Below are 27,528 nucleotides of genomic sequence, written 5' to 3' on the forward strand. Positions count from 1 at the left end.
TTGGGCTACTAACCTGCCTAATCTCCAACTGTTACACTGACTGACGGACGATGTGAGAAGATGTAGCATAAGACAGTTGGCTATCCAGCCTGACAGCTACTAAAACAGAGGGAGATGAGATAAGCAGGTTTACCTTGCCTCTCAAGCCCTACCGCAATTTGCTAACAATTCCATACAAACTTCCACTCCATACAAACTCCAGTTTGACATATGCCATTATGATGACACAGGAGAAGCAGTCCCGAACTCACCCTCTCCTTCCTTTCATCCCTCCTGTTTTCTCCCATCTCGTCACTAAGCACCCCTCCATCCCCCCCACCTGGGATATGTATAGATTCAGTCATAATCTGCGGAGGGCCATTAGGTCAATATCCCGTTACGCACACACATAATCTAATACCTCAGGGGCCCAATCAATTGGCTTCCCTGTGAGACAACAGACATGTTTTTTAATGTATTCTGTTTGGACACTCACCAACACTAGTTTGGTCTGGTCTAGACATCACGTCTTGCCTAAGCCCCTCAGGCCATTCTGACCAATACTACCGTCCCTCTCTGACCCACCCGGACTAAACATATCCCCAGAGCAAAAAGACTGAAAACAAACACGATAATTATCATAAATGGCTATGTGCTGTAATGTGGTGTAACCACTCAAACATTTTCCCACTTTAGAAAGCAAAGTAATGGAGAAGTTATTCAGAGACCTGACACGACATTGGCTGAACACTGAGGTGAAGTGAAGTCAGCTCTCTTCAAGAGGAATGCAGACCAGACAAAAACCATCTCCTGATCAAACTCCCACCAACATAAACAGACAAAAGAAAGATGGCTGTCCCATTCTATCTGTGGAGCGTATCAGGCCCACTTCCAAATTCTTGCAGAGCCAAGATTTGAGAGCGAGAGAGCAGCCTGGTGAATGCTGACCTAGCCTCACAGCAGATCTGGTGATCATAACAAATCCAAATGACATCACAGCACACTGCAGGGCCGATGGCTACAGTGATGTCACTGTGTGAGTGAGTAGAGGATGAGGATGATGAACCATAAAGGTGCTGAGAGAGCAGAGGCCAAGGGCTGGCAGGCAGCATACACCTCCCTCCATTAATGCCAGGGCTCCAGTAGGGCTCTGGTGAAGGGTAGTACACTATGTAGGGAATAGGGCTCTGGTGAAAAATAGTGCACTATGTAGGGAATAGGGCCCCAGTAGAGCTCTGGTGAAAAGTAGTGCACTATGTAGGGAATAGGGTGCCATTTGGAACACTGTACCCTTTTACACCGGCCTTGTACGGCGGGACAAATATTTACGAACTACCCATGCCATGGTCAGCTCATTACTTCCCCCCTGATTACCTGCCTACATGGATTACCTACATTATTTGTGCTTGATTGAGTTTGCCTGGCTTAAAGGACCAAGAGAAAAGACCCAAAACAGAAAACCCTTCCCCATCTTGCACTCCGGGCAGGATAGAGCAAATGACTACTTGAAAGGGTGAACTCCGATGCCCTTCTCAGATGTGCACCGCCACCTTCCACCAACGTTCAGTGGTGAATAGTGCTTCTGAACACAGGCACGTACACACACCCTCTCTCTCTGGGCCCCATGTGCAATCAAAGGCCTTGCAGATGAAAGGCAGGAAACAAAGTAGTCCTTAAGGGTGAGGAGGAAGACTGAGAAAGAACTAGAGAAAGACACAAGTTCAAAAAAAGCACCGCAAATATTTGGACACAGAGTGCTGAACTCCACAAAAATAAGCCAGCAACAATGCTGTCCTTTCTCACATGACGGGTCCACTCTCTGACATAGGGCATTATAGAGAGCGAAAGAAAGTGTTGCCATGTGCCAATGCCAAGCAGGATTACTGTGAGTGACCTCACTACACTGAGTCTAGGAACACAAAACACAACACAGGCTGCCAGTGTAGCATGGCAACAGTCCTCGACCGAGGCCACGGCAACACATTGAAAAGTAGGGCCGCTCCGAGCGTGATTAAATCTGCTCGCCACCAAACTAAAACTCCCCATAGTACACCGCCAGGAAACTCCACTGACCTGCTCCTCTCTCATCTATCACTTCATCCCCCCTTATTGCTCATTAACTCCTTATTGAATCACGGACACGACTGCAGCTGTTAGCTGGAGAGTTAGCCAAGCATTAGCCTGTACTCACAGAGCTAACAGCCTCTGGAGTATATAGCATTTAGCTAGTGCCTTCACTGGTTTCAAGGGTGGTAGCATAGCCAAACTCCTGAGGAGCCACCAAGTTAGCCATTTTACTGTCATCAACACTTAGAGACCCACTGGCTCCAGGTCATCTACAAGTCTCTGCTAGGTAAAGCCCCGCCTTATCTCAGCTCACTGGTCACCATAGCAGCACACAGCCGTAGCACACGCTCCAGCAGGTATATCTCACTGGTCACCCCCAAAGCCAATTCTTCATTTGGCCGCCTTTCCTTCCAGTTCTCTGCTGCCAATGACTGGAATGAACTGCAAAAAAAAAATCACTGAAGCTGGAGACTCACATCTCCCTCACTAGCTTTAAGCACCAGCTGTCAGAGCAGCTCACAGATCACTGCACCTGTACATAGCCCATTCAACGACCTCCTCCCCATACTGTATTTCTTTATCCATCTTGCTCCTTTGCACCCCATTATCTCTACTTGCACATTCATCTCCTACACATCTACCATTCCAGTGTTTAATTTCTATATTGTAATTACTTCGCCACCATGGCCTATTTATTGCCTGACCTCCCTTATCCTACCTCATTTGCACATACTGTATATAGACTTTTCTACTGTGTTTAGTTTATTCCATGTGTAACTCTGTTGTTGTATGTGTCGAACTGCTTTGCTTTATCTTGGCCAGGTCGCAGTTACAAATAAGAACTTGTTCTCAACTGGCCTACCTGGTTAAATAAAGGTGTTCTCAACTAGCCTACCTGGTTAAATAAAGGTGTTCTCAACTGGCCTACCTGGTTAAATAAAGGTGTTCTCAACTGGCCTACCTGGTTAAATAAAGGTGTTCTCAACTAGCCTACCTGGTTAAATAAAGGTGTTCTCAACTAGCCTACCTGGTTAAATAAAGGTGTTCTCAACTAGCCTACCTGGTTAAATAAAGGTGTTCTCAACTAGCCTACCTGGTTAATAAGGTGAAATAAAATACATTTAAAAAGACAGGCGGTCTTGAATGAATCGCAAAAAACGAGAAAGTTAAAGACCAGTTACTGAGACAGGCGATTGGGCTTTTGCTTTTAAAGCAGCAAAGCAATTAGCCTAAGCAATATCAATGTAACAAACATGGAAATCAGCATGTGAAAAGGCCCTATCATTGATGTGCTAGGTGTTGTCGTCCTCCCTCCTCCACTCCCTGGTCTGCAGTGATAAGTGAATGCAGGTGGGGTGCCACGGTAGGAGGGAGTGGGACTGCTGCAGCCTTCCACCAGCTGTTCCCACTTCCCTTTCCTGCCCTCGCCTCAGGGAAGGGTTTCGTGTAGACTTTTAGTCACTGTCCCAACACTCCTCCAACACTGCTCTAGGGCTTCTCAACTGGAGCCCTCTTGTACAGGACAACTCCAGTCTAAGAGACTAGGGCTGCATCCCATGGGGCCTGTGTTAAAGTAGTGCACTATGTAGGGAATAGAGTGAGATTTGGGACACAGTCTAGGGCTTCCCACCACCCATTCAGCAAGCCCAAGCCTAAATTGTAACTTGGATGATCGTATAGCCTTTGGCCTAGAATAAACCAAGTTGCCACTTAGTTGTTCTCCATTTCTTCCCAATTCAGTATTGAAAAGGAGCAGCAAAATCTAATCCAAAAGGAGCCCGTCTAAAACCAACACCGGAGTCAAATAAAACGGAAGGACTGAGGAGAAACATGTCTATTCATCTGAAGGACAGGGTATGACGGCATCTCTCCACAGATACTATTCTCTACAGTACCGGGGGTTTTACATGACCAGATGGTCAGGCACACTTTGATTTTTCTTGTACAAATCCCAAATATACACTACTGTTCAAAAGGTTGGGGTCACTTAGAAATGTCCTTGTTTTTGAAAAGCAAATGTTGTCCATTAAAAGAACATCAAATTGATCAGAAATACAGTGTAGACATTGTTAATGGTGTAAATGACTATTGTAGCTGGAAACGGCTGACTTTTTATGAAATATCTACATAGGCATACAGAGGACCATTATCAGCAACCATCACTCCCGTGTTAGCTAATCCAAGTTCATTTAAAAAAAGGCTAATTGTTCATCAGAAAACCCTTCTGCAATTATGTTAGCACAGCTGAAAACTGTTGTTCTGATTAAAGAAGCAATAATACTGGCCATCTTAAAACTAGTTCGAGTATCTGGAGCATCAGCATTTGTGGGTTCGATTACAGGCTCAAAATGGCCAGAAACAAAGAACTTTCTTCTGAAACTCGTCAGTCTATTCTTGTTCTGGGAAATGAAGGCTCTTCCATGCGAGAAATTGCCAAGAAACTGAAGATCTGGTACAACGCTGTGTACTACTCCCTTCACAGAGCAGCACAAACTGGCTCTAACCAGAATAGAAAGGAGTGGGAGGCCCCGGTGCACAACTGAGAAAGAGGACAAGTACATTTAGTGTCTAGTTTGAGAAAGAGATGCCTCAAGTCCTCAACTGGCAGCTTCATTAAATAGTACCCGCAAAACATCAGCCTCAACGTCAACAGTGAAGAGGCGACTCTGGGATGCAATGTTCTGTGAAGGGAGTAGTACACAGCGTTGTACGAGATCTTCAGTTAACAACATTAACAATGTCTATACATTGTATTTCTGACCAATTTGATGTTATTTTAAATGGGCAAAAAAAAAAAGTGCTTTTCTTGAAAAACAAGGACTTTTCTAAGTGACCCAACTTTTGAACAGTAGTGTATACCTGGATACGTTTTCATCCAAGACTGGCAGTGAACTTCTTTCCTCAGCTTTGATGTGAATTGAATATGGCGACCTACAGTAACATATAGGCCCATTCATCTTTCTCTAGCAATAGTAACCTATAGAAGTCAACAAGTTAAGCGCAACAACATTTAAGGGACTGATTTCCCTACTTCCACTGGTCCTTGCATCTCAAAAGAAGTGGATATCACAGAGCTCATCTTCAAGACACTGGGACGGAGAAACATAATATGGTCCATTTAATTCTGTGCCCTGAGACTAACTGTACAATACACAGCAATCTTACTAACTTGTCATCTAGCCTCAGGCATTCCAATTCTATTTAAATCTCATCTATAACCAACTGCATTTCCCCACTGAGGCATGGGGAGTGAAGTGGAGTACAAGCAGTAGAACGCTGCCATGCTACGTGCTGAAAATGTACTGGTCACCGACTCTACTATGGTATGTGCTGGAGATGTACTGGTCACAGACTCTACTATGCTAAATGGTCACAGACTGTACTTTGGACGGGTCACACGTCTGGATATGGTTAAAAAAACAACATTGAGTAATTAAGGAGAAGTGGATCCCCCTACTTTTGCTCCAGAGGCCCAATTGGCAACATGTTTACAGCAATATACTTATATTGGTAATCAAAAATGTCATGGTTCTCTCTTGAACCTCTGCAGCAGACATAGCCTACTATGGTAAGCAATGTGTTTGGAACATCAACTCACTAAATTGCAGCATTGAATCGTGATATAGAATTGTGATACATCAGATTTTATTGGATGAAATTACATAGCGTATATGATTTGAGACTGCTAGACCAATTGATCCAGCCTTTCCCAGGCGCTCTCTAGCAGCCAGGCCTAGAGAGACACGCCCAGCCTGGTGATAGAGGCCTTGATAGTACCTCCCTGTCCCTGGTGCTACCATCTACCCCTTGGGGTGGGGCTGCCTGTGACAGAGCTACATTACAAAACCACTAAAGGCTAAACCTGTGTGACCCAGAAACAACACTGACTAACAGTAACAGAACAGTCCTGGGGCACAGACAGCGTTGTGGAACATTCAGATAGAAATATGTTACGTAGAACAAACATGCCACTTTGACATGTAGAATAAGGAATCACGTCAGCTCATGTCATTTCTATCTGCAACAATCTACTAGTCTTCTTTCTTTGGATTACCTGCCATTTAGGGACCTACCTTGTGCAACAACGTAACATGTTTACCACAGCACAGGATCATGTCTGGGAACAGAGAGAGCTAGCTAGATCAGTGAGCTACACTACAGTACAGGCACTTTCCAGGGCCTAGCTCTCTCTCTTTGTCTCCTCTCTCGTGTGAAATACCCCCCACTGCAGGAATAATGACTCCCTCCCTGAGTGAGCACTCCACACCGCTCTCCCCCTCACTAGATCAACTATCTATTTACAGAGCATTGTGCCACGTACGATCAAACAACCAAACCAGGCATCCATCCATAAGCAGGCAGGCTTGTGATTGCATTACTTTGAATGGAGAGGGCTGAGAAAAACAAAACGCCAGGCGATTGCTTAAAGAGTGCTGCTCACTGTAGCTAAGAATAAAGGAGATGTGGACAGAGAGAAGACGTCTTCGGCAGCTTGTTGTGGGGTGGATACGGCTGTAGCTAGCAGCAGCCTTTGTCGGGGGGCTGGAAAGGGAGTGAAATGAATCATTGCACAAAAACACACACGACAGGGGCTGCTTTTAGTAAGCTGACCCAGGGAGAGACACAGAGAGAGATCCCCATCACCCGTTACAGTCCAGGGAAGTGGAGTGTTGATAGGACTGATTACTGTTCACATTAACTTCACTCTCATTCGACTTCTATTTAACCAGCTGATGGGCTATAGAGCAGGCTGTAATAAGGTAACATTGCTATTCCAGAGAATGATTAACATGTAACCTAGTGTTTCAAACTGTTGGACAGGACAAGCCATGTACACGCAGCAGCAACAGCAGCAGCAACAGCAAATGTTGGGAGACAAAGACAGGAACTTGAGTCCATCTGTTCTTCTGAGACGACTCAGCCATGCGTGCAGGAAGCCTTTACAGTTAGCGCTGTGGGATTACAGAGGGCCTCAAATCTCCCACTGTCACACAAGCCCTGATCCAAGACCCTGGAAAACACAGCCCGTCACTCAAGTCTGGGCCCCTGCTATAGAACCCCGAAACAGATTTACGAATCACAACGAAGAGCGTTACAAACATTGACCAATGCGAAAACAAGACGGTAGGCTGTGTGGCTCTAATGTTTGAAAGTGTGAAACAGCATCACAAATGTAATAATACAGCAGGGTAAATATGACTTACTGTTATACCCATTAGGCCTTTCTCATTGTCCCCACTGTTTCAACAGGAGCCTTTTCTCCTTGTCTGTCAGCACACAAAACCACTGGCTCCTTCACTACAGTGTGCCAGCAATCTAGTTAGTGCAGGCCTGTAACAAAGGGGCAGTGCAGTGAAGGACCTGTTCAATGTGGCATCACATGGACTGACACAGGAGCAGAGGGAGGGGCGGGGGTCACACGGTTCCTGTAAGGGCAGACAAAGGCGTGCTGATGAGGGCCGGATGTCAGACAAGGGGGCACAACGGGGCCAAACCCGGGACAGCTAAAGCCCAGAATTGGTATTCCACTCAGTGACTGCCTGATTGACTCATTGCTTGGGATGTGTGTGCGGTGGAATGGGACACACACACACACAGTCTAACAAGAAGGGAAGCGTTCCTGCCAGCCCAACCCTTCTCTCCCTCACTTCTGGGGTGTCACTTCAGCAAAGACACAATGTAACACATGCACACAGACCACCTCACCCAATGGACCCCTTCCCCCACGCACAGACCACCTCACCCAATGGACCCCTTCCCCCACACACAGACCACCTCACCCAATGGACCCCTTCCCCCACGAACAGACCATCTCACCCAATGGACCCCTTCCCCCACGCACAGACCACCTCACCCAATGGACCCCTTCCCCCACGCACAGACCACCTCACCCAATGGACCCCTTCCCCCACGCACAGACCACCTCACCCAATGGACCCCTTCCCCCACGCACAGACCACCTCACCCAATGGACCCCTTCCCCCATGCACAAAAAGATGCTGAGTTGAGTGACGGACCTTGAGGCAGGCGACTCCAGGAATGATGACGGATAACTCAGGCCAGCGAAGCATGTGAAAACACAGCCCCAGGCTCCCATAGCACAGCCTCCCTGAAATTCACTGGCTGTCCGACATGCTTCAGAGAACCGCTACCCAATCACTTATTATGGGCTTTCAGGCCCTATCCAGCCCAGCCTGAGAGAGGTTTAACCTTAACAATGTCTGGTTATGAATATCCATAATAATAAAAAAATCCATGTCCTGATTAACTCTCAAGTGAGGAAAATGTGTCACTGACTCAATAAAACAACATGCGCAACATCAGAAAAAATGACGTAAGGAAGAAGTTCCCTACATGTTTAAGGGCACCTTCAGAAAAGTTATTCCCTTGTTGCGACTGCGAGTACAACTTCAAATCAAAGTTTATTTGTCACGTGCGCCGAATACAACAGGTGTAGACCTTACAGTGAAATGCTCTAACTAATAGTATAAAAAAGGTGTTAGGTGAACAATAGGTAAGTAAAGAAATAAACAACAGTAAAAAGACAGGCTATATACAGTAGCGAGGCAATAAAAGTAGCGAGGCTAAATACAGACACTGACCAGTTAGTCAGGCTGATTGAGATAGCATGTACATAGCATGTACATGTAGATATGGTTAGTGACTATGCATATATAATGAACAAAGAGTAGCAGTAGCGTAAGAGAGGGGTTGGTGGGTGGCGGGACACAATGCAGATAGTCCGCTTAGCCAATGTAGTATGTAGTATGTACATGAATGTATAGTTAAAGTGACTATGCATAAATGATAACAGAGTAGCAGCAGTGTAAAAAGAGGGGGGGGGGTCACACACTGTAAATAGTCCGGGTAGCCATTTGATTACCTGTTCAGGAGTCTTATGGCTTGGGGGTAAAAACTGTTGAGAAGCCTTTTTATCCTAGACTTGGCACTCCGGAACCGCTTGCCATGCGGTAGTAGAGAGAACAGTCTATGACTGGGGTGGCTGGAGTCTGATAGTTTTTAGGGCCTTCGTCTGACACCGCCTGGTGTAGAGGTCCTGGATGGCAGGCAGCTTAGCCCCAGTGATGTACTGGGCCGTACGCACTACCCTCTGTAGTGCCTTGCGGTCAGAGGCCGAGCAATTGCCGCACCAGGCAGTGATGCAACCAGTATGCTCTCGATGTTGCAGCTGTAGAACCTTTTCAGGATCTCAGGACCCATGCCAAATCTTTTTAGTTTCCTGAGGGGGAATAGGTTTGTCGTGCCCTCTTCACGACTGTCTTGGTGTGTTTGGACCATTCTAGTTGGTTGTTGTGGACACCAAGGAACTTGAAGCTCTCAACCTGCTCCACTACAGCCCGTCAATGAGAATGGGGGCATGCTCGGTCCTCCTTTTCTTGTAGTCCACAATCATCTCAGTCTTGGTTACGTTGAGGGATAGGTTGTTATTCTGGCACCACCCGGCCAGGTCTCTGACCTCCTCCCTCTAGGCTGTCTCGTCATCTGTCGTGTCGTTTGCAAACTTAATGATGGTGTTGGGAGTCGTGCCTGGCCATGCTGTCGTGGGTGAACAGGGAGTACAGGAGGGGACTGAGCACGCATCCCTGTGGAGCTTCAGTGTTGAGGATCAGCATGGCAGATGTGTTGCTACCTACCCTCACCACCTGGGGGCGGCCCGTCAGGAAGTCCAGGATCCAGTTGCAGAGGGAGGTGTTTAGTCCCAGGATCCTTAGCTTAGTGATGAGCTTTGAGGGCACTATGGTGTTGAACACTGAGCTGTAGTCAATGAATAGCATTCTCACATAGGTGTTCCTTTTGTCCAGGTGGGAAAGGGCAGTGTGGAGTGCAATAGAGATTGCATCATCTGTGGATCTGTTTGGGCGGTATGCAAATTGGAGTGGGTCTAGGGTTTCTGTGATAATGGTGTTGATGTGAGCCATTACCACCTTTCAAAGCACTTCATGGCTACGGACGTGAGTGCTATGGGTCTGTAGTCATTTAGGTAGGTTGCCTTTGTGTTCTTGGGCACAGGGACTATGGTGGTCTGCTTGAAACATGTTGGTATTACTGACTCAATCAGGGACATGTTGAAAATGTCAGTGAAGACACCTACCAGTTGGTCAGCACATGCCCGGAGCACATGTCCTGGTAATCCGTCTGGCCCCGCAGCCTTGTGTATGTTGGCCTGTTTAAAAAGTCTTACTCATGTCGGCTACCGAGAACGTGATCACAAAGTCATCCGGAACAGCTGATGCTATCATGCATGCCTCAGCGTAGCTTGCCTCGAAGCGAGCAAAGAAGTGATGTAGCTCGTCTGGTAGGCTCGTGTCACTGGCAGCTCACGGCTGTGCTTCCCTTTGTAGTCTGTAATAGTTTGCAAGCCCTGCCACATAAGACGAGCGTCAGAGCCGGTGTAGTATGATTCAATCTTAGCCCTTTAGTGACGCTTTGCCTGTTTGATGGTTTGTCGCAGGGCATAGCTGGATTTCTTATATCCTTCCGGGTTCGAGTCCCGCACCCTGAAAGCGGCAGCTCTACCCTTTCAGTGCTTAGGGTTAAGCCTTCTGTACCTTTGAAGTGTAGGCTACACCTTATTCTCAATACTAAGTGTCTACCTTCAAATATAAAAATTTTCCTTCTAACAGCTGAAATAGCCTACAATGGCTCACAATTTTGGCCATGTGTTTAAGAACAAGAGGAAACTTTGTTCAACTCTCTCCAAGTCTTTTAAACCAGTTTGTAGTCATTCCGTATAGCGACAGTGATATAGATAATAGCCCATTGTACTCAGTTGGTTGTGAAGTCCTGGGGGCTTCCAGTTCAACAGCCAGGATAAATTACTGAATAATGAGACTCTCTCAGGTCCTCACGAGCACCACTTCCTACACAAGTGCACCTTCACAGATCAATGCAAAGCCTACATGTTGAAAAGATGCCTATCCAGTGAAGTACTGACCAGGCAGGTGAAAGAGGAGTGAGGACACAGGGTTAGGCTTATTCCCACTACACGAGATGCTGAGAATGAAAAATACCGGTCAACCAGTACAGTATGTCACCAATTAACTGGAAATATTCAAGCAGTCAGTGTAACTTATCTACTGTTATATAGGACTGTTATAGCTAGAAGTGGATTTATGTAGTAGATTACAGGTATTTCATGTTGCAGGGATTACTGATGCAAGATCCATTGCCACTCAGACAGCAAGCTTTGATGTGGTGTGAGTGATCAAGAGGGAGACTGAAAGAGGGAAAGAGAGAAACAGAAGAGATGGAGACAGAAGAGGGAGTGCACCTACAGCAGCAGGAAGTGTAACAAGACATTCCATACCTCTACTGGGACTATTTCATTCAATCTGAAGGACAGACCTGACCTATTCCATGTTATGGAGGTAGGTGCCAACGACACAGGCAGATCCCCATTTTGTTTTCTGACTTAGGAAGAGTTTCAAACCCTATGCTACACGGCCAGGTCATTCTGACATGAAGTCCCTATTGAGCTTGCTCCAGATTTTTACGCTCTCTTGTGCCGCAGCAAATTAAGCGTGGTTCGTTCTCGGCGTCAGTCAGCCCCATGAGAAGTCCCTCTCCAAAGCTGGTGTTAGTTTCGGGTTTTGGTTACATGGGGGAGGCTGTGGTGATCTGGAGCACAGAGAGAAGACTGTGCTGTGCTGCCTACTGCAGGGACACACTCCACACAAAACAGCTGCGCAGTGTCCCTGACCCCAACCCTGCTAATACACAAACAAGGACAACTCAAGCGTAGATAGAGGTGCACACAAGCGTGCCATACATGCACACAAATAGCATTTTTTCTTGAACATATACCCCACACACAAATGCAGTTGCTAGCAAGGAGCACTTATACAAATCCCTTGGGGAGGACGGCACAATAAATAAGCCAGTGAGTAGCAGGCAGGCAGAATTCAGCACGACTCAAAACTATGGAACTCTGAGGATTTGGTTTGAAAACGGCAAAGTAGGCCTAACGATAGCAGTGACCACTCTCCACATTTAACTCCAGCAACTACACCCAATGATAAAATAAAAAGGCACAAGTAGGCTAAAAGCTTAACTGGAGCTGCAAAAGGTTCAGCAGCAAGTACTGACAAAAAGCATTTTTACCCTACTCAAAACAAGAAAAAAACTGCCTTTGTTCAACAACTTTTTCCCTGCAGCACTTGCTTTTGTGACTCTCAGCGGAGGAAGGGCTTAGTCTTGTTTGTGGTTCTCTCTAACCCCCTCCTCCTACCCCATATTTGAACAAGAACTGAGGTCACTCAATCAGCTGTTCCTCGTCCCACCCTCTACTGGTTTCCGGGTAGTAACAGACCGACCCAATCATTAAACTCCACTGCAGGGCACACTGGGGACAAAAACAAAACTTGTTTCCCCCCCCCCCCCCCCCCCCCCGAATCTCGCAGGGAACTTCAATAGGCCTAGAATATTTTTCAATAACTTTGCACTGCATTTTGGCATATACAAAGAAAATTAACTTTAAAAAAACTGTTTTGTAAATGGGAGTCCTGTTGCCTTTGTTAATTTCTTTGTAGATGTATAGGCAGAAAGGGATCTATAACAAAATGGGAACTCTCGAGCTGTTGTTGAATGCAAAAGTTAAGAATTTGACAGCACAGGTCCATGAAGACCCACAAACCTAGATGGTTAAGCTGTAGTTCTCTAGCCAATGGTTCTTTAGTGGTTATCGAAATAAGAGAATAACATTTTCTGCAAACTATTCTATTCCGCAATGCAGCCATGTTATGATAGATACAAATCCAATATTTCTGCCTACCTAGCAAAGCATACTTATCAGCTAATCAAATAAACAGATCGGTATTTTCGTGATAGATAAAAGTAATTCATAGTTTAATGGAAATAACAAAATAGCTAGCTATACTTCTAAGAGGACCAAATCTCAAATAGGGCTCCCGTTAAGTTTGTCGTCGAGACTCAGTGATGGTCGAAATAAAGCAGTTTTCATGTCGTAACGTTATGTAAACAAACGTGATAAGTCAACCTGAAAATGGGATAAAAAGTACTTTTGCTAATAGCCTTCATGACCGCAGGCGTGGGCTTGAGTCTTAATCAATGTTCGTCATAATATATACAATATATAAAAATCGTGAAGTTGAAATTGCATCTTCCACTAGGTAAGTTAAGGTAGCTAGCTAGGTCAACTCGAGCAAAACAGGATGTCCTTTTGTGTAACGATAGCTAGCTAGCCGGACAACATTTTTTGATATGGGCTTAATAGCTACTGTAACCACGTCAAAAATACTGAGCTTTGGCTGGTTTGAAAAACAAACAAATTAACGTTAACATTTGAAATGGTTTAAAAACAAGATAGCTAAAGCTAACTAGCAGGTAATTAACAAATGTGGCAACACATTCTATCAGTCTCTGTGCATAGTCTGGTTAATTAGCTAACGTTAGCTAGGCATCATAGCTAACTGTGGCATGTAATTTATCAAGGTAACGTTAGCTAGCTTCCTAAGCCAAGTTATCTACTGTAACGTTAGCTAGCATTAGAAATACTTTTTTTTAATAGACATAGTTAACGTTATTGCCATTAAACGTGAGCAATAATCTATGCTTTTAATTTATCACACAAACTATGCATTTCAAGCAGCTGTCATTACTAGCCATCTATAGAAAGATGGAAAACCACAGAAAAAATATCGCTAGCTAAATAGTGTAGAACGTTAGCAGCTAGCTTGAATTCTTCTGTTGTTTATGTTCTGAAAGGATACAGTTTCACCACGTCAGTATCCATTCGCCTTTTACCCGGACTTGGAGACGACATTTTTATATTCCACTGTTGAAAACCAAGTCGTAAAGTGATGGCAGCTCAAACGTCTAGCTGTATTATCCCAAAGTTTACATTTGCTTTCGTCGCAAATGCGTATAACGAAATCTTTCCACGTCCCCTACTCTATCTGCAGCAACGTATAGCCCGTCTCTCTCGCTGCCGAGCTCTCACTGTCCTGAAGCTTCTGCTATCCCTCCGCCGACCGCGTCATATACACGAGACAAAAAACGTCAACATAAATGGCAAAATTGTGTTAGTAGTCTTTACAGACTTATCAACGTAAAAATGTTTGATGGACAAGCTGCCACATAGATAAGCTATTATTTTGACCATAGACTGAGATTTTAATATGAAAATAAAGTGTTTGCTTTAAAAAAATTAAAAAAAAGTGGTAATGGCACTCTGTTAATTATCTCTCTCCCCCTGCTAGAACCCCCCCCCCCTTCTAATTTCCTTAATTTGGTGGCTAGAGTAAAATTCTTTCTGTTTTACAGAGTAAAATACTTTATTTTGAACAAACTTCACATAGGCAACCGAAATGAATAATGAATGTACGTGTGTTATATTAAACATAGAGGAGAGAGTAAAATGTTGGCAATAAACATTTCAGAACAACAATGGCGGAATTATTATCCTTACACTTTCAAAAATATTATTCGAATAAGACATGGGAGAGATGAATTCATAGACTAATACCAATCAGTAGCGGATTTAGGTACGGGCGGCATCTTGCCAGAGGCGGCACGGGGCACCCCTAGTGCGGGCGCCCCCAGGGCGCTGAAGGGGGTTCGCCCAGAGCGCCATACAAGCTAGAACCGCCACATACACTTGAAACAAATAGCCAAAACGAAAACTGCAGACAAAAATGCTTTCTGCTTCTAAGTTCAAATGTAGGCTAAACTGACAATGGAGTGAAGAGCAGAAATCTCAACTAGCAAGCAAGTTGCAGCAATGAAGTACTCAAAGGGGGGGGGGGGGGGGGGGGGTAGAATTCTGGCAGGGGGAGATTTTCGGCACAACACCGTTCTCACAAGGAGTATTCCATTACCTACCGTCTTTCCACACAGCCCAGTGCAAACTGCACATCGTGTAGTCCACCCGCAACCCAAATCCAGCCACACACACACACACACACACACAGAGCCTACTCATCAATCGCAAGGTCAAAGGCGCTGCAGAGGCAAAAGAAAATACCAAAATAGAGCAGAGGCCCTCATTAATCACTGTGCTTCTCCAGTTCAGTGTAAGTGTGTGAGGGGGAGCAACCAGAGTTGCTGGTATCAAATCCTATCTGTTGTGCCCTTGAGCAAGGCACTTAACCCCCCACAAGAACAGGCCCCCTCTCCAAAACCTGTATATGTACAGTACCAGTCAAAAGTTTGGCCACACCTACTCATTCAAGGGTTTTTCTTAATTTTAACTATTTTCTACATTGTAGAATAATAGTGAATACATCCAAACTAGGACATATGAAATCATGTAGTAACCCAAAAAAGTGTTAAACAAATAAAAATATAAAATATATTTCAGATTCTAAATAAGTAACCACCCTTTACCTTGATGACAGCTTTGCACACACTTGGCATTCTTTCAACCAGCTTCATGAGGTAGTCACATGGAATGCATTTCAATTAACAGGTGTGCCTTGATAAATGTTAATTAGGGGTGGTATACAGAAGATAGCCCTATTTGGTAAAAGACCAAGTCCATATTATGGCAAGAGCAGCTCAAATAAGCAAAGAGAAATGACAGTCCAACATTACTTTAAGACATGAAGGTCAGTCAATCTAGAAAACTTTGAAAGTTTCTTCAAGTGCAGTTGCAAAAACCATCAAGCGCTATGATGAAACTGGCTCTCATGAGGACCGCCACAGGAAGACCCAGTTACTTCCCCTGCAGAGGATAAGTTCATTAGAGTTACCAGCCTCAGAAATCAGCAATAAACTGCACCTCTGATTGATTTGTTTAGAATTCAAGGCACACTTAACCAGCATTGATACCATAGCATTCTGCAGCAATACACCATCCCATCTGGTTTGCGTTTAGTGGGACGATCATTTGTTTTTCAACAGGACAATGACCCAAAACACACCCACAGGCTGTGTAAGGGCTATTTGACCAATACGGAGAGTAATGGAGTGCTGCATGAGATGACCTGGCCTCTACAATCACCTGATCTTAACCCAATTGAGATGGTTTGGGATGAGTTGGACCGCAGAGTGAAGGAAAAGCAGCCAACAAGTGCTCAGCATGTGGGAACTGCTTCACGACCGTTGAAAAAGCATTCCAGATGACTACTTCATGAAGCTGGTTGAGAGAATGCCAAGCGTGTGCAAAGCTGTCAAGGCAAAAGGTGGCTACTTTGAAGAATCTCAAATATAAAATATATTTAGATTTGTTTAACACGTTTTTAGTTACTACATTATTCCATATGTGTTATTTCAGTTTGATGTCTTCACTATTCTACAATGTAGGAATGGTATAAATAAAGAAAAACCCTTGAATGAGTAGGCGTGTCCAAACTTTTGCCTGGTACTGTATGTCTTCCGGACGGGTTGGGTTAAAAGTGGAAATCAAATTTCAGTAAGTCCTTGTGTGTGATTAAGCAATGAAGTGATCTTAATTAAATGGGTGTTTGAATATAAAAGCTTGCATTGATCCTTGATGCAATAAAAAGCTAAAAGGCACACTTGTCAGATTCCTCATCCATCAAATAGTGAATATCTTAAGTTGCTTCATGCTTCTACATCTGCGTTGCTTGCTGTTAGGGGTTTTAGGCTGGGTTTCTGTACAGCACTTTGAGATATCAGCTGATGTAAGAAGGGCTTTATAAATACATTTGATTTGATTTACATATTTTGGTTCCGAGTTCAGGAATATATTATTTTCATGGACACGTCCTTCTCTGTGGGATTGCTTCCAGTTCAGACAGATTCTCCCCCATCATGTGGCATATTTCTTTGACTCCCCTTCCCTCCCCCAGCGTTGAATGCACAGATGTTGGGTGGCAACTGGCAAGGCAGACCCCAGATTGCTAACATTGTCAGTCCATAGGACACAGCCTCTCTCTTCTAAATAAAATGACCAGAATGGACATCCCCATTCAAGTCAACATTCCTTGATGGGATCATTCTATTTCTATGGCCTCTCCCCCCCATAGCAACACTAGAAGGGGAAACCAGGCCACAAAACAGCATCACTACCTGGTTTGTTTTAGCTGCACACTTAGTACCTTTCCAGGATCCCTTAATATAATACATGTTAAGGATTTCCACCAGCTCTCTCACAGTTGAACTGCCTCTTAGAAACAGAAACATTATGGAATAACTCAAAACGTATGCAACAACATAGGATACAGATGGGACCTAACCAAGAGAGTTCTTTCTGAGCAAGACCAAGGTTATAAATGCAATGCTGTATCAAGGACAAACTCAGTTAGCTGCTGCTCATAACAGCCATGTTTTTCTTCTCTACTAACCGCTTTCTTTTTCTAATATATTACCATTGGTTGTGTAAGTCAGACTAATAGGCTAGATATTACACATCAACCTGAGTAGCATTACTAGTACTAAGCTTGACTGATTCTAAGATGTGAAGGAAAAAACTGCACATGTTGTCTGGTTTTAAATGAGAGCAGACAAAATGGCCACCAGGGAGGACCCTGAAATGAAACTCTTCACTGCCACTGTAATGGGCTGACCTTGAGTACCTCAGTGTGGAACCACAGGACAGCCCGGGAAGAGTTAGGGCTATTGTGTAGGTCATAGATGCTGCTGTGAGAAGACTAAGGGCCACTCAAAACCATGACCTGTATTCTCAAAGCATAGAGTAGGAGTGCTGGTCTAGAATCAGTTGTGCTTTTTAGATCATAACTGACAAGATTATACAGGCAGATCCTAGATCAGCACTCATATGCTATGTGGATCCAGGCCCAGATCCAAGCTTCGTTCTCCAAACTACTTATTAAGACCACATTTACTGGAACAGTGCCAGCGACATGTTCTCTTCTGAAGTCGCATTTGAATTTGTCATTAGTTTCACCTTCCACAACAAATTGGATATGCTGTGGGAACACATGAAGATAAAATGCAGAGTAAAAATAAACATGCAGAAAGAGGAACATTTTATTAAATCCTCTTAGGAGAGTAAAAGCACATGCACAGTAGAAGGGACTGCATTGGCTAAGAAAACCACAAAGGCAAATGGAATGAAAGACTAAATCAATGTTCTCCCCAAACATCCTCTGACTTCTATGGCAAATTATCTACCTGGTTTAACATCTACAATTAAAAGATTTCCCCCTCCCTCCCTTTAGCACTTTAGACTTGCAAACTAACACCAAAAAGCTCTTTCAAAGTTTCTAAAAATATTTGTGTAACAAAATTGCAAAATATTTTAGTAAGCCTAAAGTTTAGAAATCCTATATCTACGTCTTTATACTCTCTGGAAAAAAACAGCACTGAAAAAAAATGACTTCCTCACAGCTTTTAGGGTAAAAATGTAAATAAATGTTTACACTTCTACATGACAGAGTATACTCTTTGAAGATAATACATTTGACTTTTTTTCCAGTGTAAGCCAGATGGCTCTTTCTCACGGGGTAGATTTCAGAGTCCTTGTCCCTCATATATGCCATAGACACACGACAGGACAAGAGCACATGTGGTCTTCATAGGAGGTAAAACAAATGAGGCAAGGCGCAGGTCTGAGACCAGGCAGTGTCTGTGTTCCATTGCATTCTGTGGGTTCTAAGTTTAGTGTAAAGTCAACCCACTTTTAAAAAACTGCATTCAGAACAGAATTTCCTTGGTGGGCAATGTCTGAAGAACTCATCGCTTTCGAACCATGCAGACGGGCAACATTCCAAAGTTCATTGGCAAAACCACCCTCATCTGTACTTCAATTCATATCACCCCCCCCCCCCCCCCCCATGATTGTAAACCTGACAGTAACGGATGGGAGAAACACACGGATATGAAACCACTGTCAGTGCAACTAGTACAGTACAGCATACCACAGGGAGGAATATTAATGGAGAATGTCACGATGATCCTGTCTCTGGGGTGGAGAGAGGAAGACCTTACTGAGATGGTGAAGATACCTGCCACTGACGGAAGATAGCAAACACTCTTTTAGACTTGTCATGTGGACCCTGGAGGAAAGAGGGAACAGAAGTGTTAGAAATGGAAGCTTGCTCATAGAGCAGAGGTATGACCAAATGCTGAAACTGTAACAATGCAATATACATTTCTCCATTGTCATAATAGTACGCCATTTTTGCAGACGCTTTTATCCAGAGTGACTTACATCCTTGTAAGCTTACATTTTCGTATGGGTGCTCCCAGCAGGAATCAAACCCACAATGCTGGAATTGTTAGAGCCATGCTCAACCAAGTGAGACACAGGACCACCATTTTACCATATCCAGGTTTTTGATTCTCACCTGTAGGGGACTGGCTGCCTTGTTTGGGCTGAAGTGCTTCTTCATGGGGAGGAGCAGAGTGAGTGCGGCCTTCCAGCCCTGCTGGTGCTCTCCGTCTTGGCCCAGCAGGGGTACACCACCAGTGGGCTGGGTGTTCTCCTTGCCTACATTCACCCAGGGGCACCAGTCTCTGTGCTGGGCTAGTGGGTCAAACACACTCCTATGCAGGGGGCCCTCCTGAAAACAAGAGAATGGAGAAAGTCAAACGGTCGACTGTAGCATAGCTTGTGGCATGCACCGGAGTAGGGTGAAGTTAGATGCTGCTCATGGGTCAGTTTAGTAGTTTAACTTTACCTTGAAGTGCATTCCCCTTCCCCATGCACCCAGTGGCCAAGATCAGTTAAAACAAGGCAGACATTTTTAGGGAAGGGTGGTGTTAAAATAGATAGATTTGTCTGTATTATATCTGCTACAGAGTACACACACACACTGGACGATCCAGACACACCTGGTGCAAACACAGAGAATAAAGACTTACAGGGCTACTGGCTGAGGAGAGGCACATGCGTTTGGGGTTGCGTTGGGGGCTGGAGCCCCCCGAAGCAGTCCCCTCGCTCCCTGTCCCCTCCCCCTGGCCTCGGCCCCCGGTCATGGGCCTCTTCCCCCTGGGCAGAGGGCCAAGCTGCTCCTCGCTGGGGCTGGGAGAGTCCCTGCTGCGGGTGCGGACCACCATGGGGGACGGATTGCCCACAGGCTGCCAAGACACAATCAACAGAGAACAACTTTAACAAACAGATCCATGACTAGAGGTATGAGAGTCCATGTGACAACATTATGAAAGCTACAAAGAACCGAGAAACTGGAGAAACAGGTTTGCTAGAACTTCCAACTCCCACCTTAACCTATTCGTCCAGTTCAAGTGGCCTGCCTTGCCTGAGACCTACCTGTTCTGAGCCTCTGGTCTTGTCCTGGCTCCGCAGCCCCCTGCGGTAGGGAGTAGGAGAAGGTGAGGGCGAGGTGGGAGTCTTCCTGTCCCCCTGGGCCTCGGGTGCAGGCAGGGGTGTAGATGACGTCGGGGTGGTGGGGGACTTTGGGACGTCTCCCTCTACCTCTTTTCCCGTTCCCTCCATCTGGTGGAAGTTCCACAGACCCACTTTGCGCATGCAGAAGGAGCAGGTGAGGAGGGGTAGGCTCATGGCGTGCAGAGCTGGGCTGCAAAAACAGCAAGAGGAGAAGGTGGAAACAAACCTATTAATATAACATGAATACAGAGGGGGGGGGGGGGGGGGGGGTTAATATGCTAAGCTGCTTTTTGCTTTCCAAAATTAAAAGTTAAAAACATTTTCTTGTCTTAAATTTCCTACATGGAGATGCCAATTCAATAAAGGCTTTTAAGTGCCACAATCTGGTAAGAGTGACCTGGTATTTTTCTAATGTTACAATGTTACAGTCTCTACATTTTTTTGTCAATAAAAAGGAGATTGTGAGCCTTGTCTAACCTTCCAGTCCAGCCACAGAGGGCCACGATGCAGGCAGCCACCTGGACAGACAGGGCATCAGAGGTGGACTTCAGAGGGGACCTGCCCTGCTTCTTCTGTTCATCCTCAATCAACTGCAGTAGAGTGCTAATCACATCCTCTGTCAAAGACTGCAGGGAAACAAAGTGGTGAGATGGGAGGGATTGTCTTTGTGCATAGATAGATAGACCTCCACAAGGGGAAGGGGCTAGCAGAGGGGGCTAGTATCTGGACAGAGCCCATCTTTCTATAGGTGATTCATTGTTGTGTAGGAACATGGCTCCCCTCCCTCACCATGGTTTTAAGCTGTTCTGGCTTCATGGCAGGTAGCTGCTGCTCCAGGAGACAGGTGGTGTGAAAGCGCACCAGGAAAGCACTGAGCAGCACTGATGGCTCGTTTGCCGGGACAAGCCAGAACCGGTCTAAAACGGCAATACAACATCACGGTCAGGTTCAGTAAGGTACACAACAGAAATTTTTAAAATGACTGTTTCTTATTGGACAAGTCCAGGTAGTCCCTCCCTGTTTCAGTACATCCATACAATTTCTTCCTTTTGTTGCCTAATGAACACAGACAATGGTACCCACCTCCAATCAACAAGAGGATTAATTAATTCAAGTTTTGCATTACCTGGGCATGGAAAGTCTGGCCATGGACAAAACTTCTCATGCTGTGTCTGTAGTTGTCTAGTTATCTCTGCTATCCGGGAATCATCTACGGAGAGGAAAGAAGTAGGGGCAAGTATTTATCTACAAATTAATGACAACATTCTGTGTTTAAAACAAAAACAAAGGCTTTTGCAATAATGGTTGAATGTTCAGCAGAGGGTGAATGGACTGACACAGCAGCAGAGGGTGAATGGACTGACACAGCAGCAGAGGGTGAATGGACTGACACAGCAGCAGAGGGTGAATGGACTGACACAGCAGCAGAGGGTGAATGGACTGACACAGCAGCAGAGGGTGAATGGACTGACACAGCAGCAGAGGGTGAATGGACTGACACAGCAGCAGAGGGTGAATGGACTGACACAGCAGCAGAGGGTGAATGGACTGACACAGCAGCAGAGGGTGAATGGACTGACACAGCAGCAGAGGGTGAATGGACTGACACAGCAGCAGAGGGTGAATGGACTGACACAGCAGCAGAGGGTGAATGGACTGACACAGCAGCAGAGGGTGAATGGACTGACACAGCAGCAGAGGGTGAATGGACTGACACAGCAGCAGAGGGTGAATGGAATGACACAGCAGCAGAGGGTGTGAAACCAGTTGCTCTGCTCACATTTCTGGAAGTCCAGGGTTGGTTGTAGTGATGCACAGAGGAAAGCCTGGCAACTTGAACATTTCAACATGTCACAGCCCACGTTGATCCAGCCATAGCTGGCACACTTCAGGGGGGAGAGAGTCCGGGGCTTTCCTGCCCATCTCAGACAGTGCTCCCGCTAAGGAAACTTTTTTTACACAGGAAGTTTATACAGCACACTAGATATAATCATAATGAGCATTATGATTAAATACATGTGAAAAGGGGAACATAGGCAATGTTATTAGTGTGTAAAAGACAACAAAGGATGTGCTGGACAACTACAGTACTAATCAAAAGGTTATCCACACAACTCTTTGGCAGTATAACATGTAATGTCGCAGCGTGGATGCGGAAAGGATATAGAGTAGGACTCCACTCTTGTGAAAAAGGCTTCTTTGTTAGACGCTTCACAAGGAACTTGACTGTTGCCGTTTGGTGCCACCTTATCCAGCTCCCCCTGAACACTGAAATTCACAAGAAGAGAAAACATTGCACAGGAGGAATTTGCATTAGCTATAGTTATAGGGCTAAACAAACATTCATCAAATACAACAATTTGTATAGGGTACTTCAAAAATGTTATGTATGATATTCTGTGTCGCTCACAAGTCGGCAACATCTCGTGTACACAGTGTACCAACCATAGAATTAGGAATTAGAATACTAGAATGGTCATGGACCTTCTTATGATGGATAAAGGTCAGCCATTTTGGTCAGGGAGTTAGTCAACCATGGTTTGCCAGTGCTGTCATAACATAGTGTAAATTATAAACTGGGTGGTTCGAGCCCTGAATACTGATTGGCTGAAAGCCGTGGTATATCAGACCATATACCATGGGAATGTCAAAACATTTATTTTCACTGCTCTAATTATGTTGGTAAACAGTTCATCAATAGCAATAAGGTACCTCAGGGGTTGTGATATATATGGCCAATATACCATGGCTAAAGGCTGTGTTCTAGCGCTCATTGACCAAGCTGTTTCCCATGCTTGGTCAATGAACCATAAACAATTAATGAACATGCACCTGTGGAACGGTCGTTAAGACAAACAGCTTACAGACTGTAGGCAATTAAGGTGACAGTTATGAAAACCTAGGACACTAAAGAGGCCTTTCTATTGACTCTGAAAAACACCAAAAGAAAGATGCCCAGGTTCCCTGATCATCTGCGTGAACGTGCCTTAGGCATGCTGCAAGGAGGCATGAGGACTGCAGATATGGCCAGGGCAATACATTGCAATGTCCGTACTGTGAGACGCCTAAGACAGCGCTACAGGGAGACAGGACGGACAGCTGATCGTCCTCGCAGTGGCAGACCACGTGTCACAACACCTGCACAGGATCGGTACATCCGAACATCACACCTGCGGGACTGGTACAGTGCTCAGACTGTTCCCAATAGGCTGAGAGAGGCTGGACTGAGGGCTTGTAGGCCTGTTGTAAGGCAGGTCCTCACCTGACATCACCGGCAACAACGTCGCCAATGGGCACAAACCCACCACCGCAGGACCGGAAAAAAGTGCTCTTCACTGACGAGTCGCGTTTTGTCTCACCAGGGGTGATGGTCGGATTCACGTTTATCGTTGAAGGAATGGGCATTACACTGAGGCCTGTACTCTGGAGAGGGATCGGTTTGAAGGTGGAGGGTCTGTCATGGTCTGGGGCGGTGTGTCACAGCATCATCGGACTGAGCTTGTTGTCATTGCAGGGAGTCTCAACGCTGTGCGTTACAGGGAAGACATCCTCCTCCCTCATGTGGTACCCTTCCTGCAGGCTCATCCTAACATGACCCTCCAGCATGACAATGCCACCAGCCATACTGCTCTTTCTGTGCGTGATTTCCTGCAAGACAGGAATGTCAGTGTTCTACCATGGCCAGTGAAGAGCCCGGATCTCAATCCCATTGAGCACGTCTGGGACCTGTTGGATCGGAAGGTGAGGGCTAGGGCCATTCCCCCCCAGAAATGTCCGGGCACTTGCAGGTGCCTTGGTGGAAGAGCGGGTTAACATCTCACAGCAAGAACTGGCAAATCTGGTGCAGTCCATAAGGAGGAGATGCACTGTAGTACTTAATGCAGCTGGTGGCCTCACCAGATACTGACTATTACTTTTGATTTGGACACCCCTTTGTTCAGGGACACATTCCATTTCTGTTAGTCACATGTCTGTGGAACTTGTCCAGTTTGTCTGTTGTTGAATCTTGTTATGTTTATACAAATATTTACACATGTTAAGTTTGCTGAAAATAAACTCAGTTCACAGTGAGAGGACGCTCCTTTTTTTTTGCTGAGTTTACCATACCCCCTCGGGTCTTATTGCTTGATTATACCATGGCATCATTGAAAACTTGTTTCTGATTGGCTTGAAGGGCATTCCAGAGCGTGCATTATTTCCTTATAATGCACAGCATATTTGTATGGTAGAATTCAATGGCCATAGTTCATGTTTACATGTTTTGTTTGAGTATTGTTGAATTTGATTTTCATAATAGCAAGCTAGGACTGATGGTTTGGTTAGATAAACTAGCAAGTTTGTTTTGTGTCGTGGAAATTCTAACCAATAAGGAGAGACTTATTTCTTCAAACAATTATACCTTAATATCGATTCATTTTTGCAATAATGGAGCTGGTCAACGACCACCCAGAAGAGTCCGAATAATACATAAATGCAAGGGGTTTATATAGAAACCCCAAAACTGCTTAGTCATGGTTGGTTCCACCCATCCCCAGCAGCCCGGGGCATCATAAGCTACCTTATTATCCTCTTGTGCCTATGTGTATTGGTAGTGTGAGATCATAGAGCACAAACAAGTGATAACAGCAGTTCCATTTCTCCTTTCAGTTGAAGCTAGCCTCTGTTCTCTTCATATCTCCACACAGCTGTGCCCTTGGAAGATAGTATAAGAAAAAGGATAGACTCAAGAACTGTGGTCACTCTTGTCTTATGCTATGTGACCAAGTTACTCAGAAGCAAAGCTAACAGGTTATTCCGTCCCTCAAGTTCTCTCTGTCCCGTAGTCTCCAAGAAAGTCCTTGACTACACACCTATACCAGCTGAGGGGAGTGAATGTGTAAGAGAGGAGCCAACCCTCTACAGAAGCACAGCATTAGTCATGAATATCTATCACTATTTGTTAAGCATATAGTTGTTAACTATTAATATTCAACAAATCAGGTAAATACGTTATTTCTCTCACATCGGTTACCACGGAAACTATTGTAGGCTATCTAGTAAACTTGCTAGCTCTTCAGTGGATGATTAACACATTTCTAGTGGCAAATGTGTTAATTATAGCCATGGTATATAAGGGATAATTAACTCGGGGGTGTATGCGTTCTCTGGAAAATAATGCCACTCCGCTAGCACATCGTTAAACACACCTTCCACATCCTTTATTATTTTCAATAGAAAATATAGCCCCTTGTTGATCATCCCTTTCATAATGCGTTTATCTGCACTGTACGTTTGTTAGCTAGCCAGATAGTTTTAGAGGTATGATACCATCAATTGTTTTAATTAACTGCCAATATGCCAACATTCCATTCAAACTATGCAGTCAATCCACAGCCAGACACTGGCTGACATTAGTTGATGATAGAACTTAGACAAGATGTAAATGCAACAAGCACTGATATTGTATCTTTAAATAGCACTCACATCTTTCCAAGAAAACAAACAATTAGATATTTATGATGGTCTGTTTACATATATTTTAGAGGACATTTATGCAGAACATTGGTATAAAACCTGTATAAACTATTAAATGATGTGACAATATTTTAGGTTGAGAACAATTACACAATTTCTGATATAACACATACCTTACTTTTATTTTCCTGCGTAAGTAAAATTAGGACTATGCCTCTACTGCAGTTAATTCCAATTACACTGGTTTGGATTTCTCCCTGACCAATATGGATGCCATTCTCATGCTGGTACTTCGAGGGTTATGACATAAACCACTCCAGTAATTTGATAGCTACAAACCCTAATTTATGAACACACATGTGGACCCATGTGAGCAATCAAATATGGTATAAAAAAAAACATAACCAAGTTCATACTCGAAGACATTGTATGTTACTACAGTGGCGCATGCAGCAGCTACTATGAAAACTATACTGCAATTAAATGTCTTGATCATTTGTGACTATTATTTACATTGCATATATGATTGACCGTTTACGGAACATACCACTACGTAACATAGCCAGCTATAATGGCTAGACAGTATTGTAAAATAACAAAACAAACACAAATTAGCTGTCGAGTAAGAAAGGCATAAAAAAAACCTGTCTCGATAAAGTGTGCATCTTGCTTGCTAATGTAATGCAACATGTGGAAACTAGATCCGTAACTGGGTATCTAGTTAGCTAGTAACTGGGTATCTAGTTAGCTAGCCAGCCACAGTAAGCTAGCTAGCAAACTAGCTAACTAGTTAACGTTAGGTCCCTAAAAATCTGCATTCGTCTCCAGAAACTTACCCAGTTGATCTGTTTTCATCCGACAACACACCTGCGTTGAGAAGTTCACGAACTTTCTCTGGAGATGCTAAAACAGATTTTAATTGTCTGTTAGGAGAATTGTCAAGACGATTTCCACGACTGCCAAGGGCCGCCATGATCGGTCGGTGCTAGATGCTAAATCTTCCCCCCTGAAAGAGGAACGCTATCTGTTCCGCTTGGGATAATGCCCTGCTTAGATTTCAACTCACGTGGCCAATGTTTACAAGTCCATATAAAATCTATTATATTCTTTTAAATGTACCTTTGCTGTAGGCTACTGTCAAAGTCCATACACTGTAATCGTTATACTGTTACAGTGCGATTTATCAAATACATTTTTTAACCTATTTCCTTGTGAAGTCCTTTGCCTTGGTGGCTAAATTATGAAATTCTTAAAGGGAGACTCCGCTCAAAAAAAAAATCTGTATTTTTTTCACTAGTCCACTGTTGATACAGTTCCAAAATGTTTTGCGTGTCAGCAGTCAAGTTTTCAAGATATTGGACTTGAGGGAAAATGTTGTTGTCTGAAGAGATAGCAATGAATTGTACACATCCCTCCAGGTGACAGTGATACACTCCTCTTCAGAGCAATTGGCAGTACGCCCAGAACATTGTTTTGGGTACCAAAATCAGTATCTCAGTTTCAAGGTCCCAGCTTTGAGAGAAGAAGCCTCGTGAGGTGTCAGTCAGTCACGTGCAGCAAACAACATTAATGATAAATAATGAATCATTTAAATCATGCTTATATGACTTGTTTATGTAGCAGTATAAGAGGACTGAAATGGAACACCCTCTTTTCATCAAGCTTGGATTGATTTTGTGAACCTCTCTGGCCATTATAATAAAGATTGATTCGTTTACATTGAGTTTGAGTCCTTAGTGGTGAATTTCCATGACAATCCTGGCGTCATGAACAGG

The 27,528-nt window shown here is 44.5% G+C and overlaps 2 protein-coding genes across 5 annotated transcripts in view; both read right to left on the bottom strand.

The window, feature by feature from the left end:
* Positions 1–14,924, bottom strand: part of LOC109876842 (ubiquitin-conjugating enzyme E2 H) — a 33,356-nt gene extending 18,432 nt beyond the window's left edge. Inside the window, exon 1 of one of the 4 annotated variants that reach the window (XM_031815367.1) lies at positions 14,908–14,924. Coding sequence is in view for 2 of the 4 variants with exons in the window: in XM_031815365.1 (XP_031671225.1) it covers positions 13,797–13,849 (53 nt within the window). In the remaining 2 variants the exon portion in view is untranslated. Of the gene's footprint in view, positions 1–7,250; positions 7,736–13,796; positions 14,068–14,907 lie in introns of those variants that run through there. The other 3 variants (XM_031815365.1, XM_031815366.1, XM_020469208.2) reach the window with 3 other exon arrangements.
* Positions 14,925–17,959: 3,035 nt separating this feature from the next.
* zc3hc1 (zinc finger, C3HC-type containing 1) lies at positions 17,960–26,779 on the bottom strand. The gene is made up of 10 exons (XM_031815491.1): positions 26,590–26,779; positions 22,465–22,567; positions 22,080–22,230; positions 21,426–21,509; positions 21,089–21,216; positions 20,777–20,925; positions 20,222–20,489; positions 19,816–20,031; positions 19,299–19,514; positions 17,960–19,007 (listed from the first exon to the last, which is right to left on the bottom strand). Exons 1-10 carry the CDS (start codon positions 26,724–26,726, stop codon positions 18,936–18,938), a joined length of 1,524 nt encoding a protein of 507 aa, XP_031671351.1. The 5' UTR covers positions 26,727–26,779; the 3' UTR covers positions 17,960–18,935.
* Between the last annotated feature and the right edge of the window lie 749 nt (positions 26,780–27,528).

Source organism: Oncorhynchus kisutch, unplaced genomic scaffold (genome assembly GCF_002021735.2).
Source record: "Oncorhynchus kisutch isolate 150728-3 unplaced genomic scaffold, Okis_V2 Okis09a-Okis19a_hom, whole genome shotgun sequence".
NCBI lineage: Eukaryota > Metazoa > Chordata > Actinopteri > Salmoniformes > Salmonidae > Oncorhynchus > Oncorhynchus kisutch.